This window comes from Micropterus dolomieu, linkage group LG02, assembly GCF_021292245.1.
Source record: "Micropterus dolomieu isolate WLL.071019.BEF.003 ecotype Adirondacks linkage group LG02, ASM2129224v1, whole genome shotgun sequence".
In the NCBI taxonomy this organism is placed as follows: domain Eukaryota; kingdom Metazoa; phylum Chordata; class Actinopteri; order Centrarchiformes; family Centrarchidae; genus Micropterus; species Micropterus dolomieu.
In genome coordinates this window covers 26,839,542-26,856,428 of record NC_060151.1, presented here as the reverse complement: position 1 = coordinate 26,856,428, position 16,887 = coordinate 26,839,542, and the positions used below count along the sequence as shown (strand labels likewise).

General features: G+C 40.5%; 1 protein-coding gene and 1 long non-coding RNA gene across 3 annotated transcripts; one reads left to right on the top strand and one right to left on the bottom strand.

Annotated features, from left to right (window-relative positions):
• Window positions 1-662: 662 nt before the first annotated feature.
• Window positions 663-5,133, bottom strand: LOC123967455. Its single transcript, XR_006824241.1, has 4 exons — window positions 4,968-5,133; window positions 2,475-2,610; window positions 1,782-1,828; window positions 663-865 (listed from the first exon to the last, which is right to left on the bottom strand). It is a non-coding gene; the product is annotated as an uncharacterized LOC123967455 (long non-coding RNA).
• Window positions 5,134-9,734: 4,601 nt separating this feature from the next.
• On the top strand, window positions 9,735-16,656 carry eif3d (eukaryotic translation initiation factor 3, subunit D). 2 transcript variants are annotated; one of them, XM_046042934.1, is made up of 16 exons: window positions 9,735-9,859; window positions 10,783-10,908; window positions 10,995-11,040; window positions 11,275-11,411; window positions 11,530-11,615; window positions 11,772-11,844; window positions 12,087-12,202; window positions 12,314-12,446; window positions 12,541-12,688; window positions 13,652-13,782; window positions 13,943-14,028; window positions 14,283-14,412; window positions 14,991-15,133; window positions 15,265-15,457; window positions 15,541-15,634; window positions 16,553-16,656. In XM_046042934.1, the coding sequence occupies exons 2-16, from the start codon at window positions 10,786-10,788 to the stop codon at window positions 16,564-16,566; spliced, it is 1,653 nt and encodes a 550-aa protein (XP_045898890.1). In that variant the 5' UTR covers window positions 9,735-9,859; window positions 10,783-10,785; the 3' UTR covers window positions 16,567-16,656. The 2 variants fall into 2 exon arrangements, with proteins under 2 accessions (XP_045898890.1, XP_045898884.1); XM_046042928.1 differs by having other exon boundaries at window positions 12,081-12,202.
• Window positions 16,657-16,887: the final 231 nt, after the last annotated feature.

The window sequence follows — 16,887 nt, the reverse complement described above, 5'->3', positions numbered from 1 at the left end:
TTAACAAGCTAGATAAAAGGTGATGCCTGAGTGTCCAGGCAAATAGCTTTGGTTTAATATTGATTTGATTACATTAATGTTTAAGTTGAGATTTACAAGAAATATTTTATTGCTACTGTGTAAAGGGAATACTGCTGGTAAAAAGCACCTTATTTGTACCTTAAATTGTTTGCAAACCACATGTTGTTGCACTTTTGTGTAAATAGCAGTACATTTAAATTATAAAAGTGCACAATACACTGCTTTAGAATTAATTATTCAATTTTATGCATAACTATGTGATTAATTGCAAGAAAATCATGTGATTAATCTCGATTAATCGTTGCCCAGCACTAAAAAAACCTCATACTTTCCTGTGTAGTATTATAATTTTGTGTCAGTGTACTCTGTCCAGTACGTTATAGATTAAAACAGGTAATTCTTAAAGTCTTATGTTGAGTTCATTTTTACATCCTGTACAATCATGACACTGTCAAAAATTAAAAGTTAATAATTTGCCATTTTGTTATCTGGAAAGACTTTTTGGTGGTAAACGTAACATGTGTATTATGATAGGAATGGCAGTTATCATGTAAATACAAATATGACTTACACGTTTCAAATCACACAGGCTCTATAGGGTGGTGTGCAAATAAAGTATGTGTGTGTTTATTGTTGTACAGACTGAAGCTGACACATAATACTGATGTTGTACCACATCCAGTAGATTCTTTATCAGACATACTGGATGACTCCACAAAAAACCGACAGATGAATCCTCTTCAGATCAGCCCATATGATCCGACATCTGATTGATGCAGAGTAATTATGCAGGTCTAGATCAAGCGACCGCCTGCGTCGTATCCATCCCCAAACTCGGCTCGGTCTGGCGAGTGCACAGAGAAAAGCATTTATTAAACTAGTGCATTGATATTAAAAAACAAATACTTAAAGTGGAACTCCACGAGATCTGCAACAAATTGTCAATTAATTAATTAGTCAATTGAAAGAAAATTAATTGCCACCACTTTTGATAATGGATTAATCGTTTTGTTTTTTTTTTACATTTTCTGGTTCCAGCCAAGAGATTTTGGACTGTTTGTCGGACAAAAGAAGCACTTTGAAGACGTCACTTGGGGCTTTGCGAAGTTTTGATGTGCATTTTTCAAAAATGTTCGACATTTTATAGACTAATTGATTAATTGGCAGATTAATCAACAATGAAAATAAACATTAGTTTCAGTCCTAAACTCCATCAGTGTTACACATAATCTTGGGTAGTACTAATGTGTATGTAAACGAAGTAGTGTAAGTGGCTTTAGTGGCTCCAGAGGGAGCTGTGTGAAGTCTGATATGGTGTGTGGCGTTAAAAAGACACGATCTCACCAGACCTCTGTAGCAGCACTTCCATTAGCATAATGCTCCCTGTTTTCCAACTGAACTGTTGGTGGTTGAATTGCATTGTGGGTAATGCAGGCGGCAGGTTTCGACAAAGAAGCAATGAAAATGTTCTGATGCAACGATTCATGTTTTTTTGTTTGTTTAATGTACATTGTGAGTCCGACAGTGGTACAGGAGTGTAATACTAATGGAGTACTCTTTTAAGGTTAATTAAGAGCACTGAGAAATAACACACTTTATAATTCTGTACAGCTGTGGTCCCCTTCATCAGAGGACGTGGAGGGTAACAGAATAAGGAATATTTAACTCTGATCAACACTGTAAACTACTAACTTACACTCAGTTGCATGCTCTCAATCTTTCATAATCCATACTGTCCACTCTGCTGATGGTTGACTTACTGATATGTCGGGGGGTGAGTGTCCTGGGGTCCATCATAGATTTTTCTCTAGTTTGTGGAAATAAGATAAGATCAACTTTATTGTCCCCGAAGGGAAATTTGTCTTGGGCATCAGTGCCTGCATGAGGCTGCAGTGAGCAACAGTAACACATGTGGACTTTCCACTGACATACATCATACAGTCCGCACCATACATTTACATTACATTGCTCAAGTATCAGAGACCTGAGTTATATAAACCAATGAATTATTATATTCAGTTGCACTTGAGCACATAAAGCAGAAAACAATATAACAACACTAAAAGTACATCCACCACAATTCTATGTAAAAAAAGAAAAACTCATATGAGACCTAGTTGATAAAAAACACTACTGCAAACAATCAATCACTATTAAACTATACTTAAAAATAAATTAAAAAAATAAATGACTTCTGTTGCAATAAACACTAGGTATAAAATGGGACCAGGATTAGGAGATGTAGACTAATAATAAGGTGACTGTTTATTTACTTTACTAAAGTTGATTTGATGTGAATTTACTCTTTCATATGAATACCACCCAACATCTGGCACGTTCTACTATGTTTTAATAACTTCAGTACTCGAGTGGATACTTCCCACCCCCGATGTTTCTGCAGGTAAAAAAAAATAAACTCATTCTAACTCTTTTGTCATTCATCAGAAACTCACCTCCCCGCCGTTCATTCATGAGCGCGAGCGCACCATATGTAGCTGGCTGTAAATGCAGAGTACTTCTGCTCGGCGCTACTGTCGCTGCTCCTCTCGGCCGGTCTTCAGCCCACGCACACGCTTCTGCAAAGATCCTCTGAGGAGCATAAAACCATCATTAACGGTGCATTAAAAAGGGATTTGCCTGGCTGATGCTTTATTTGCCAGGCCCCTGGGGGCTGCAGTCTGATGAGAGTGGAGATTTGTTGGGGGCGAGTAGAGTTGTGTGTGTTTGCTCTCCCTCTGTGAGTAAGATGTTTACTAATGTTTGCCCATGTGTGTGTTCGGGCTATAAATACCCTCGGGTTCGGCCTCCTGCCTGTGTGCTCCCAGACTCCCTTCGGTGTTAACCCACCTGTGCTTACTGTACAAGGAGAGGTGATAGTCAGTTGATGGGGCTGCGGGTGGCCTCGCTATGACTCAGTGCGAGTCTCTGCCTACAGGCTCTCGCCCACGCGCAATACGGACAATGCTCAAGTTAACTCTAATGGGCTATTATTCACTTTTTGGCAGGAGCAACTACCTGTGCAAACACTGTCATCAGCTGAAGAGGATGAACACAACAAGGTCCACACATGATCCTAATGAACATGAATGCTTCGGATTAAATATCTTGTGCTGCACAATTATCACATGCAGAATAACACGAGTTGTAGGCTACAATTATCCTGCTGGTGAAGCTACCTGCGTGGGATTCTTTGTTACGATGTGGGTTTTTTTTTTTTAAATCACTTAAGCTGAAGTGTTGGTTTTTATTTAAGTGCAGGAACTGTTTCCCAGTGGGAAATAAACCCTCATTTAAGTGTCTGCAGCAGATACTACAGTGTAAAACATGCTCTCTTCTGAGATAAATTAAGTGTGCAACATAATTCTTCTGGTTGCAGGTTATTGTACATTTTGTGTATTACATTGGCTGGATTGTTTTTTCTTGTTGTTGTTTTGTTTTTGCTGCTGCAGATTAAATATTTTGTGCCATAATGTCAAATCTGTCACTGAATAAATCATTTAGACTTAATGGATGAAAAAATAAAAGGTGTGTTGAGTGAAGCTTATTTCCCAACATGTCTGATTATTTCTGGCCTTCATCACGTTAAAAAACTTTCACCATCATGGACAATAAAGCTACAGAAAACTGTACCAAGCCTCTCGAAGCATAAAGAACGTCTCCAGGTATTAACAGAGGTCTCTGATTAAACTCAGGTGCGGATCCTTATTTAACTCTCAGAAGAGACAGAAACCATGAGAAAGCCAGCCTGTCGATTATGCAGCAGCTTACAACCCATATTGGCCTGTTTTGTGAGGCCGTGACCTCTAGAGGCAGAAGAAGTCAGGTGACGTAGTATAAAGAGCGACAAAGTCTGCGTTAGGAGGTGACATATTTTGTTTGACAATGTTTTGATGAGGACAATTATTAGGACAATTTGGACTTACGTAATCTACATATTTTCACCCTAGCGACGACTAAACCTAACCAAGTGGTTTTGTTAAAGGCCAGTTCATACATGTTGTGTTGAATCTACACCGTAGCCTCTGTGTAGCCGCATACCCTACTCAGTACCCTAAGCTGTAGACTGACATGTGCCCTCAAAGTGTAACTACACAATCAACTTATTTTGTTGTTTAGGTATGAGAACGTGTTGCAGCAAACACATGCAACAAATGTATATTAAATGTATTTGAACATTTCTGCATAAACTGGCACACAGAAAGTTTGCAGCTCATTGGTGCCCAAGCCGGGGCTCAAGATCCCTACAAGAGGTCGCAGATGAGTTAAAGGATTAAAAGTAGAAAACTACATATTCTGCAACAGAAAAATCACTTTTTTTTTCCAGTCGATCCTCTAACATTTCCATTCCTGTTTTTGGGAATGACTGGATAAATGTAACCTCTTAAATTCAAATACAAGGACGGAAAAAATGACTGAGAAAGAGAAACAAGCTTCAGAGCTGGAGGTGTTGACAAGATAAACGTGGTCAGGAAGAAGTGAGTTTGTTTTGGTGACACTCAAAATACAATTATGGATCTTTTATTAAAAGATCAGTGCTTCTTCAGGCTCATGAAAAGCTGCTCTGGGCCAGTGGATTAATGAAAACGACAGTGTGGGTATTAATTAGTGACGGCACACCGACAGGCTCGACTTAAATAGTAAACAGTGCAAATGTCATTAAAAATAAACAAAATACCAAATATACAGTCAGGCAGAGCTGAACACACTTATGCAACTGATGACGCAACTATACAATTAGTTTTAAAGGAAACAAGTGAACTTCTCCAGCATGGCAAACTGTTTTTTTCTACAACTGCAAACCGTCATGAAGAGTCTGATAAACTGACTGTAGGGTTTTTTTGTTTTATGTTTAAAACTCCTTGAACCCAACAGCAGAACCCAAATGAGGAATAAGGTGGAAACACACACAAGTTAATTTCATAACTCCAGAAATGTGCAATAGTGACCTCTTGCTTGAAGTCTTTCAGAAGACAAGTGTGAGCTGGCCAGGCGGTCTGGAAAATAAACAGGTGAGGCACTGACTGAGGAAATCTCCCACAGGACACCTGTGAACCTGAAGGGAAAACTGGATTAGGCAAAGGTCAGGCAACAAGAGGAAGAACATCAACGCAATTCCAAGGTTTAAACAAAGCACAAGCACCACATGAACAGACATTCTGGGGTTTAAATACTGCAGGGCTTTGATTGCTGGAATGAGTCTCAGGTGCACAGGTGAGTCACAGGTGTGCAGGTGAGTGGACATCCAGAGAGGTGGACCACAGCGTCACGCCCAGACAACACACACACACACACACACACACACTGAGGAGACAGACAGGGCAGCCAGAGAGGTGGCACTGTTGACTATAACATACATAATATTTAAACTACAGATATTAATGATTTCATATAATATGTTTTACATGTAAAATCATAAACTACAAATTAACAAGTAACTAGCTGTCATATAAATACGATAAAAAAAACATACACTGATCAGCCATAACATTATGACCACCTGCTGGTCATAATGTAGGTCTCCCTTTTGCCACTAAAACAGCCCAGACCCGTCAAGGCCTGGACTCCACTGTGTGTGTTCGGACACCTTTCTATCAGAATCAGCATTAACCTTTTCAGCAGTTTGACCTACAGTAGCTCGTCTGTTGGATCAGACTACACAGGCCAGCCTTCGCTCCCTACATGCACCAGTGAGCCTGTCACCGCTTTTCCTTTCTTGGACCACTTCTTATAGGTTTGACCCTTATCAAAGTCACTCAAATCTTTACACTTGCCCATATTTCCTGCTTCTAACACATCAACTATGAGGACACAATTTTCACTTGCTGCGTAATATATCTCACCCACTGACAGGTGCCACGTTAGCGTGATAATCAGTGTAATTCACTTTACCTGTCAGTGGTCATAATGTTATGGCTGATCGGTGTAACCACAACATATATTGTAAATAAGTGTTGTCATCAAAATGCTAGCGTGCTAACATGCTAATATGCTGATAAACATGTTCACCATCTTACTTTAGCATATTAGCATGCCAACATTAGCTAATTAGTACTGAAAACTGAATCCCTTTACAAAATGTAATGAGAGTCCATCCAATAGTTTTTGAGATGTTTCAGTCTGGAACGAAGTGGCACGTCTAAAAAATCTCACACTACTACACTAGTAGTATTAAGGACTTGTTGTGTACTCCAGTAGTAGTTACGGTCCACCTATACACCTTTAAGTCGATGTGAAGAGGGAAAAGAAACATCTAGCCTGCAGAAATAATCACTGTGGCTAATTATTTCTGTTTCACATTCTCATCAAGATGCATAATGAATATGACTCACTGTGTTAACCATCTGCTGTCAGCGCTGCTCCAAAGATCCCTGAAGGATGAGCTCTGCTGCCAGGTGGTGATGCAACATGGGAAACTCGCTCTCTGGTGTTGTTGTGAGATTTTAACCATTACATCTGTACTTTACTAAAGTACTTCAACTAATACCACACTGTGAAAATACTCAAGTAGAAGTCAGACACATGTAGTGGAGTAAAAAGTGCAGTATTTGCCTCTGAGATGTAGTGCAGTACATGGGAAGTTGATTACATGATGTGTAGATGATTCATCACCTGAGTGAAATATCTGAACTATGTGTAGCTGACATCCATCACACAATAATCATGTTTATAAATAAGATTTCCTGATGTTAACAAAACACACAGGAGGCCCAACGTGTCATTTTTCTCATTTACACTTCTGAAGATGTGAATGTGTAAAACAAGTAGAATGTATGTGCAAACACTGAATTCACAATAGGCTACACTCAGAAAGCAAAGGCTGCACATGTTGCCATCCTCAATGTGCAAAATCCCACAATCCATCCTGCTTTCTCTAATTTGAGTAACATGTTCTGAAATAAATCTACATCCATCTGTAGCAAGTCATCATGGTCACGTCTAATGTGTGCAGCAAAATAACAATGTGCTGTTAGTTTTTGTACGTGTTCAATTTTATACCGGCAATATGTATGCTCTGTGTACTCTTAAGGAACCAATTAGTATGCAATCAATAACAATAATAATAATAATAATAATAATAATAATAATAATAATAATAATAAAAAAACGAGTGAAAATAAGAATAAATGATAAAAATGTATAAATAAAGTATTATGAAAGTCTTAAAATACTAAAGTGTATATTAGATTAAAGTGATTAAAGTGTATATTGTATATAAATGTAAAGTGTACACAGGTCAAAGGTGTTCCTGTAGTTTTTTTTACTTGTACAAACAATTCATTTTCTTTTGCATGCCACGTGACATGACTTGATTTCATGACAAATGACAACTACTGCCCTTGTTATATGATATTTTATTCCATTGTTATAAGTAAGTTTCACTCTTTTCACTTTAGTTGTTGTACTCCCTCTTGCCTGCTCTTTCTAAAGCACTTTGTAATTGAATTTTGGTAACTGCTTGTCAAATAAACTTTGTTATTTGATTGTTTTATTTTGAAAGTGTTCACCGGAAGTGATATTATGATCTTGATGTTGCGGGAGTTGAGTGTGTTTTAGACTCGTGAGTGTTCACCGCCCTCCAGTGGTCGCAATGAGGAACTGCACCACTACATTTAAATCAGCGGTTAACAGCTTTAATGTCAGTATAAAATAAAACAACACCAACATGTGAAAATAGGTATAACTGTCATTAATAAGTGACATCAATATCGGTCACTTAAGAGTTGTTTCAATAACAGGTTTCTCCCTTGAGAAAATCTTGACCTATGGTCTCACTTCCTGGCTTGGAAGCTGTATGGACCATGAAAAAGAACAACTAAACAGGGTCGTGAAGACAACCAGCAAGATCACTGTTTCTCCACTCCCCTACCTAAGTGAGATCTACCAGCAACGCTGCATTTACAGAGCCATCTCCATCATTAAGGACTTAAACCACCCATCTCATCACATCTTCTCCCTCCTGCCATCTGGGAGGAGGTACAGAAGCTGCAGATCAAGCAGGATGCTGAACAGTTTTTTCCCACAAGCCCTGAGAATCACAAATGGACTGTTGCCACATCCCGATCACATATCCCCCTCAATGCACGCACGCACACACGCACACACACACACACACATACACACACGTCACCTAGACAGTACAGGTGAAACTTTAAAATTCAACAAAAGGACTACAGTATGAAACATTGTTGTGAGTTTGGCTGCTTAGTGTGTATTGAATTGTACTGATTGTTGTTTGTGTTGTTTTTGTTTTTTTTTTATCTCTCTATTTTTAGGAATGTGTTTTTATTAGGAATGTGTTTTTAGGTCATATTTTAACTGGGTTATTTATTCTTATTGTCCTTTAAATGCAAAATGCATTGTATCTCATCAGCTACTTTTGTAGCTGATGAGATACAACTTTTCATTTCTCTGCGTATTGAAATACCAGGTGAAATGACAAAGAAGTTTATCTATCTATCTAAGTACACATGTACACAGTGCAATGGAGTATAGTGCAAAGGATGCTGGAATAAATAAGTATTATGTGCAGGTGTTGTTAACTTGAGGTGCTTAACGATCATGGTATTATCATGGTATTATCATTTTAATTGTCTCTCTCTGTTCTCTAGTGGTCACTGTTAAAAACTGTAATTGAGCAATCTAAAAAAACGGTTTGTTCTGATTATAAGAACAATGATAATATTAATATTTATAATAAAATTCTAATCTGGTGGTAGGGATGGTGCAGTGGCTAACACACATGCCTATGGTATGAGAGACCCGGGTTCAACTCGCCACTGTGACCTTTTTATATACAGGCTATGACTGTGACACATCCACCATTGTGTCCCTGAGCAAGACACTTAACCCCTAGCTGCTCCACAGGTGTCTGACCTCTGACGTGCTTAGCAATTGTAAGTCGCTTTGGATAAAAGAATCAGCTAAATGAATAAATGTAAATGTAATTTAATGTAATCTATATATTTAGACAGAGATAAATAAGGGTCCTCAGTTTCTTGTTAGTACTAGTATTAGTGGTAACTGTATTAATAATATACTTCCTTTGTAAATGCTTTGTTAACTTCTATTTTCATTGTTGCTAGTGACCAGAAAATACTCCTGTCACCTGCGGCTGGTTTATTTGGTGGTTTTCTCTGAAAGGTTAAATGCGGTTGTCACGCTTGACTGTTTTATTTTGAAGGATTTACTCGGAAATGTCAGTTGATATTGTGTCTGTCTTGATGCAAGGTAAATATGAATATATAAACGTCGCTGCTCACCGTGGTTAACAGTGTGAATTATTATGTGTTAATTATTACTAGTGTGGTTATTACAAACAGCAACAGTAACATGAGTACTGTTAATAACTGAATCATTACACCAACACTGTGTTGATTTATTTTATACAGACTATTGTTGATGTGTTGGTGAAGGGAACCAATTTTTCCGATTTTTCCGAAGCCACATGAATGCAGCGCGACTCTAGAAAGTGTAAAGCAAGACATAATAGCATACTAACACATCCGGCGAATCGTTTCAAAATAAAACTTTCAAACTTGTAGGACTGTTGTGAGTTTATCCGTGAAAACACATTAGATAAAACATACTACATATGTTCATAAATATATATATTTATAACAAACACAGCTCTTTAAAGCCTTATTGCCCCCGTAATACAACCACACGTGGACTGCACCATCAGCATTTTGACAGCTGCACTTATAATAAAAAAACCGCTTTCCGTTTTCCGCTTTACGGCAACTCGCCACTTCCTTTCACGCCGGCGGTCAGTCGGGGATCTGCACCGTTGGAGGACCGGCTCGATTAGAAGGACCGATAAGGTGTCAAATCATTTACGGTAAGTCTCCAGTGAAACGTTTACAGATGTATAAAAAGTTACAGCTTTCAGTCGTGTGTTGAGATAAACCGCAGCGGGTCTTGTTTAACTGTACGTAGCCTGCCTCCCAGTTAGCTTAGCATTGCTAGCGCGGCCACCTGGCAAGATGACTAGCTTTAGCTAGTTAGCCACCGTTAGCTAACTGAGCCAGACCCGCACAAAATCCCCGATCCAGACCTTGATCCAGATGAATGTCTGGTTCTTCTTCCTTGATATAACATTTATTGGTTCTTGTAAATCCATTTTATGACGCAGTCGAGACTCTTCAGCAACGTCTGTTAGCATGTGACGCTAACTCTAAGCTAATGTTAGCCAGTGGTGCCAGATGTCAGCTGATGCTCGATGAAAGATGCTGTTTGAAAATGTACAACTATAACAAAGTCTTCTTAGGGCGTAATAAAGGTGATCATGAAGGGTCGATGTCACGCCTGCCAGTATGTTTAAAAAGCTCATCAATAAGGAGTAAAACAAAACTTATTTTCTTATTCGTGAGATTTGATTCTTTGACTTCCCTTTTAATCGATACATACCCATCTGCTCCTTTACTCTCACGGATCAATAAGGGCCAATTGGGCATCTAATAAATCCACAAAGTTACTCTAATTCTCCCATTTCTAAAAGTTTGTACCAACTTGTTGTTGCATGCTCAGGGGTCAATGATGACTAGCCCACTGCGCAAGCTGACCAGTGCCTATTTATTTTAGTGCATTGCTGGAGAAATCTGTGCTGCTCATTGGCTGAGACCCTGTGCATGTCTGGGACAGGTGCAACCTCCGCAGTTAAAGAAAATACCTTGCTTTTACGGTGGTTATCTGGTTGTATGGACGTTCTTTCAGACGACTTGTTTGGTCACAGAAGTCTGTCTTTCCCCCTCTTGACTTCAGGCCATGGCCAAGTTCAACGCCCCCGTGATCCAGGACAATCCGTCCGGATGGGGTCCGTGTGCGGTCCCAGAGAAGTTTAAAGACATGCCCTACCAGCCTTTCAGCAAAGGAGATCGTCTTGGAAAGGTTTGTTTTCTGACATTACATGTTTATAAAGTTATCTCCTGAGGCATTCACGTAACCTTCACGTTGTGCGTTTTCTCTCTTGTCAGGTTGCTGACTGGACTGGAGCGACTTATCAAGACAAGAGATACACAAGTGAGTAATATATTTATACAAAATATTCCTCATGTGTACATTTTATTGAGGCTGCCCACTCAGATTTATCTCTAACCTAAAATATTATGTAGTATTTATTTTTTTACTTGTTAAAGTGTGTGTGGTGATTCAATGTAAGTGTTAATATTTTAATCACGATTAGTTGGTAAAATTAAAGAGACTGATTGTTTCAGAATCATTTCTTATGAAATAATGTATTTATTTTATCTTCAGATAAGTATTCCTCTCAGTTCGGAGGTGGTAGTCAGTACGCCTACTTCCATGAGGAGGACGAGACGAGCTTCCAGCTGGTCGACACCGCCAAGACGCAGAAGACGGCCTACCAGAGGAACCGCATGAGGTTTGCTCAGGTACGACAGACAAAAGCCCCTGAATGTCACCCTGCGCCTCAGATGTGTCCCTCAAAATGTGAGTTTTGCGTATTATATTTCAGCTTGTCCCATAACACGATGATGCTTGTTTTAACAGAGGAATCTGCGCCGGGACAAGGACCGCAGGAACATGACTCAGTTCAACATGCAGACGCTACCTAAGAGCGCCAAGCAAAAGGAGAGGTGAGATTCTGTCACAGCGCTGCCTTAAGGAAACGTCCTGTTTCAGCTGATTGTCTGTCTAGTTTTTCTTCTTGAAGGATCCCAGCACGAGATCCCATCTGCACATTTTGTGGTCGTAAAGACTCTAGTTCAACCTCAGGTTTTTTGTCTTTTCAGGGATCGTATGCGCCTGCAGAAGAAGTTCCAAAAGCAGTTTGGTGTCCGTCAGAAGTGGGATCAGAAATCTCAGGTACTCGTCGCTTAACCGACTTAATTACTGGATTACAGCTGCGATGATTAGTAGATTAATCGATCGATTTAACCGTTATCAGAAGGAATGTATTCTGTGAGTGAAGAAAGTCTCTGTGTGGTCGACTCTTATATTGAGTTTTTTTGTTAACTTGGATGTTTTTCCTTTCTTCCACTCATACGCCCTCCCCTTCCCTCCCCCTCTCCCGCCCTCTCCCCCTGTCCATTTTCTTTAAGGCCCAGCTGAAGCCCAGAGATTCCTCGGTGGAGGTGAGGAGCGACTGGGAGGTGAAGGAGGAGATGGACTTCCCCAGACTGATGAAGATGAGATACATGGAGGTGGCTGACCCCGTTGACATGTAAGTGGAACCGACCTGCTCTTTTCCAGCAGTCGTTAAACTTGTTTCGTTGGCGGGGGGATGGAGAAGGTGATGCACTTTTTCCACCCTCACTTCCTGTTTCTCCTCCAGTGAGTGCTGCGGCGCTTTGGAGTACTATGATAAGGCTTTTGACCGGATCACCACCCGCAATGAGAAGCAGCTTAAAAGCATCAAGAGGATCTTCCACACGGTCACCACCACTGACGATCCTGTCATCCGCAAGGTACGCCGTCATTTACATAATCAGCTCTTCCACTTAACATAAACAATCTGAAGTTTGTGGTTTTAATGCCATGGTTTTTCTGCTGTCTTTCCAGCTGGCTAAGACTCAGGGTAACGTGTTTGCCACCGATGCCATCTTGGCCACTTTGATGTGCTGCACGCGCTCAGTCAACTCCTGGGACATCATCGTGCAGAGAGTCGGCAACAAGCTGTTCTTTGACAAGAGAGACAACTCTGACTTTGGTGAGGCTTTGACAGAACTGCTGACACCAGCGGCTGCTTTCACAGATAGATCTTGTTCTGCAGGGTAACAATCAGTGAAGCCCGCTTCACCAAATGACAAAAAAGAAAAGAAGAATACATGGCTTATAATTTGTGTTTAACGCTCTTTGCTGAACTTTCCCTGTAAAATGTTCTTGTAGCTGATGAATCCAGAGCTCAAACATTTTGACATGGTTGCTCAGTTCAGCTTTGTTATTTAGTTTACCCAGAATTCACAAGAAATTTAGTCCTACTTAAGATGGTCAAGAACTAGGGTTATCGTTTCAGTTTTGTTGATTCTGGTTCTCTTTATCGAATCCGGTTATCGTCCTATTTCGGTTCTGTTTCAAACACCTTCACTTCGAATCTTGTGAGCGCTCGGTGACCTTCTTCCTCTTTGTTTATCTTCCCCTTCATGGTTAAAGTGAAAGGAGTCTCTGTACTAAAGGGGCGACTCCGGGGACTCGCATGTAAGAAAAATATATATTGGAATCATTTGTAGACATCATTCGTTTCCCGTAAGCCAAACTTTGGAGCGTTGGCTGCCGTCCGCCATGCTCCAAGAATGGAAACAGAACGACTCTCTTCTTCATGCTTTGTTGGACTTGCTGCGAAACAAATGACGTGACGATAGGTCCGCGTAGTCCAACATAGAAGCGGCTCTCGGTACCCAACCCTATCAAGAACTGGGCTGTTTCATATTTTCTTATGAGTTTAGACATCGGTCTGAAGCATAGAGTGTAAGTAAAAATGGACGACGTGACAGCTCCCCAAAAGTGAAGCCACAACATCTCGATCGAGATCTGGGTATCTCTGAAGTGCGACTTATTAGATCGACACATTTTTGTGAAAATGGCCCCTGATTATAATGTCTCATCACATTTTACCTCACTGTTGTGCTGCTTCAACACCGAACGCTGTAGCATCTGTTCCTGCTCCTCTCAGATTTGCTTACCGTGAGCGAGACCGCCAACGAGCCACCGCAGGATGAGGGCAACTCCTTCAACTCTCCTCGTAACCTGGCGATGGAGGCCACATACATCAACCACAACTTCAGCCAGCAGTGTTTACGCATGGTGAGAACACACGCACAAAATATAAACCCCTACACCCCCTACCTCTAGCCAGGCTAGCTGTTCCCCTCTATTCCCAGTCTTTCTGCTAAGCTAACCAGCTAGTGGCTGTTGCATCATGTTTAACTGACAGACATCTAACAGACATCTTTCTTTTATTCAGGGTGGCGAGCGTCACAAGTTTCCTGCCCCCAACCCATTTGTGGAGGAGGATATTGACAAGAACGAGGTGGCATCTGTAGCCTACAGGTGAGGCACTGAACCCTGCTGGTTTGTTTACTGCCACCTCATAGTCAGATCCAGTAACTTAAATCAAACTTGTATCTGTAATCCTGTGCAAAGCATAAAGTACTTTAGTAAGAGACTGCAGCTACTTGTTTGTGGAATATTTAGTTATTATCAGATGAGCTGTTGTAGCGTTAATGAAACTCTGCTACACGCTGCTGTCACTGGATGTACAAGCTGGTTCCTCTCAGGCTGATTGCTTGTGTTTTTTATTTTAGATACCGTCACTGGAAGCTCGGGGAAGACATTGATCTGATTGTCCGCTGTGAGCACGATGGAGTGATGACCGGTGCCAACGGAGAAGTGTCCTTCATTAACATCAAGACCCTCAACGAGTGGGACTCCAGGGTAAGAGCCAGCATGAGGAAACTGGTTTAGTGGTTTCATCTTCAGCGTTCAAATGTTTTTTTTTATTTCTTGCTGTCTTTTATTAAATAGTTATATTGACTGAACTTAACAACAAGTCTGTTTCTAAAGCTAAATATCCAGTGGCCCAAATGCTTCTGTTGTTCTGTTTGCTTCCACAAGAGGGAGTCAAGACCTCAGCAAGTAATCTTGATTTTTATGGCCCTTAAAAACACAAACATGGTAGCAGCAACCTGTGCCAGACTATGTTTGTCTTTTCACAAACAGAAGACTGGTACTGAATTTCAGTTCCTATTATAATGTGGCAGTCCAAAAAAGATATTTAGGCCTAGGGTTGCAGCTGTTTCACAGTATACCCCATGGTAGATAATCCACGGTTATCATGCCATGTATTTGGCCTGTACAAATATATATTTCAAGTTTATACACTCTTTAAGAGTCATGTCTGTCAGGAAAGTGAATTTTATTTCCAAAACTACGGACCCTTTACCTTTTTAGTGTCACTTGAGTTGTTACTATTACATTAAACCGCTTTTGTTGCTTCGTTTTATCACGATCAGCATTGTAACGGGGTGGACTGGCGTCAGAAGCTGGACTCTCAGAGAGGAGCCGTCTTGGCCACTGAGCTGAAGAACAACAGCTACAAACTGGCCCGCTGGACCTGCTGCGCCATGCTGGCTGGATCAGAGTACCTGAAACTGGGGTGAGGAACGCACACAAGTGATCTTATGAGAGTATGTGGAAGATTACAGAAGATGGAAGCAAGATCATTATCGTAGCATTTAGCTTTAGCAGCATGTGTTTAAGAAGCTTGGACATCACTGTGTTTTTCAGGTATGTGTCTCGATACCACGCAAAGGACTCTGCTCGTCACGTCATCCTGGGCACCCAGCAGTTCAAACCCAACGAGTTCGCCAGCCAGATCAACCTGAGTATGGAGAACGCCTGGGGCATCCTCCGCTGTGTCATCGATATCTGCCGCAAGCTGGACGAGGGCAAGTACCTCATCCTCAAGGACCCCAACAAGGTGAGCCGTCGATAACCTTTGATTCATAAATACTCCTTGTTTTAAAGGTGGAGGCGCTGATATTCTGTGTTTTCTGTCAACAGCAAGTGATTCGGGTGTACAGCCTGCCCGATGGGACCTTCAGCTCTGATGAAGAGGAGGAAGAGGAGGAAGATGAAGAGGACGAAGAGGAAGAAGGTGAGATTCAGTTGTTACTGCTACTTTAATATAATGTACATTTACAGTGTGAGCGTTGGCTGCAGCCTGATGGTTTGTGATTCTGTAGAGTTTCAGTAACACCAAACACAATGCTGCTGTTTTTAAAGATGGCCGTTGATGGCTGGGAAATCGCTATTTTTCACTTTTGGGCCGCGCAAGATAATGAATTGATTCAATTTGTAAAATGTATACATCGTAAAAACTGTTAATACAACGTACACAACAAAGTTTATTTTCAGTCTACAAGTAATGATAGCTGCCTATATTAGCTGTCTTGAGTCACGACTGTGTTGCACTAAAAGCACACCTGCCGCAGTTTGTCAGGACTCCAGGTGGCGCTCTGGCCAACACTCGCATCTGAGCTGTTTGTCGTTGGTGCATATCATCTCTGCTTAGCTAACAGCAGTCTGAAGCTATCAGGCTCAAAAAACATTGATGATTGATTGCACGTGATTTATTTATACTTTTAACACGTGGATGTCTGTTTTAGCAATAACTGTATATAGTTGTATTAATTAGCTTGTATTTGTTAATTGCAGGTGGTGCAGGTATTTTTATTTTTAATGCTCAACTATCTTGCACATAAAACATGATTGAAATATATTATTTTTAGTCATTTTGTAGAAATCGTGAATCAACTTGAACGGAATCAAAATATATTTTTGGGCCGTGTCACCCAGTCCTAATTCACTTCAATTAAAAGCTTGGAAATGAAAATTTCCCTGCACTCTTGAAAGTATTCTTCCTGGTATGAGCATAAATTTAAGCATCTGTTCCAAGAAACAGGTTTATCAGTTTTCTATTAACTTACAACCTTTGTGTTTTAGAAACACCTCCATAGTGATGCTGTTTTATTTACTGATAGGAAACTGTTCTTTTCTCCTCTTCTCATTCTAGATGAAGAGAACTGAAGCCGACTCCAGTGACCCAGCAAGCCTTCACCTTACGTATAGAAACACAAATGAATTTCTTTTGACATTCAATAAAGACAATAGAATGACCAACTGCTTTTATTAGTGTTTTCTGCTCACATATTTTCAGGTTTTCCCAGAACAGAAGTCCAAAGATGGGTCAGAAAGCAACTTTGAACTGTAGTTATGTACTTTGTAAAACATTTTGAACAGATATTTATGGTCCCCTGAGGACGGAGCCTGCTGACTTAGGTGATCCTCTTATTTTTCCTGTCGCCCCACCAGCAGGTCAAAGTTTCCACTATTCTTCACATTCAGTAA

What these genes read in the sequence shown, in the direction of transcription:
- eif3d (XM_046042928.1), top strand. Translation starts at nt 10,786, where the DNA reads ATGGCCAAGTTCAACGCCCCCGTGATCCAGGACAATCCGTCCGGATGG. An exon ending in AGCGCCAAGCAAAAGGAGAG is followed by an intron (nt 11,616 to 11,771) that starts GTGAGATTCTGT and finishes TTGTCTTTTCAG; the next exon opens with GGATCGTATGCGCCTGCAGA. An exon ending in TCAGAGTACCTGAAACTGGG is followed by an intron (nt 15,134 to 15,264) that starts GTGAGGAACGCA and finishes TGTGTTTTTCAG; the next exon opens with GTATGTGTCTCGATACCACG.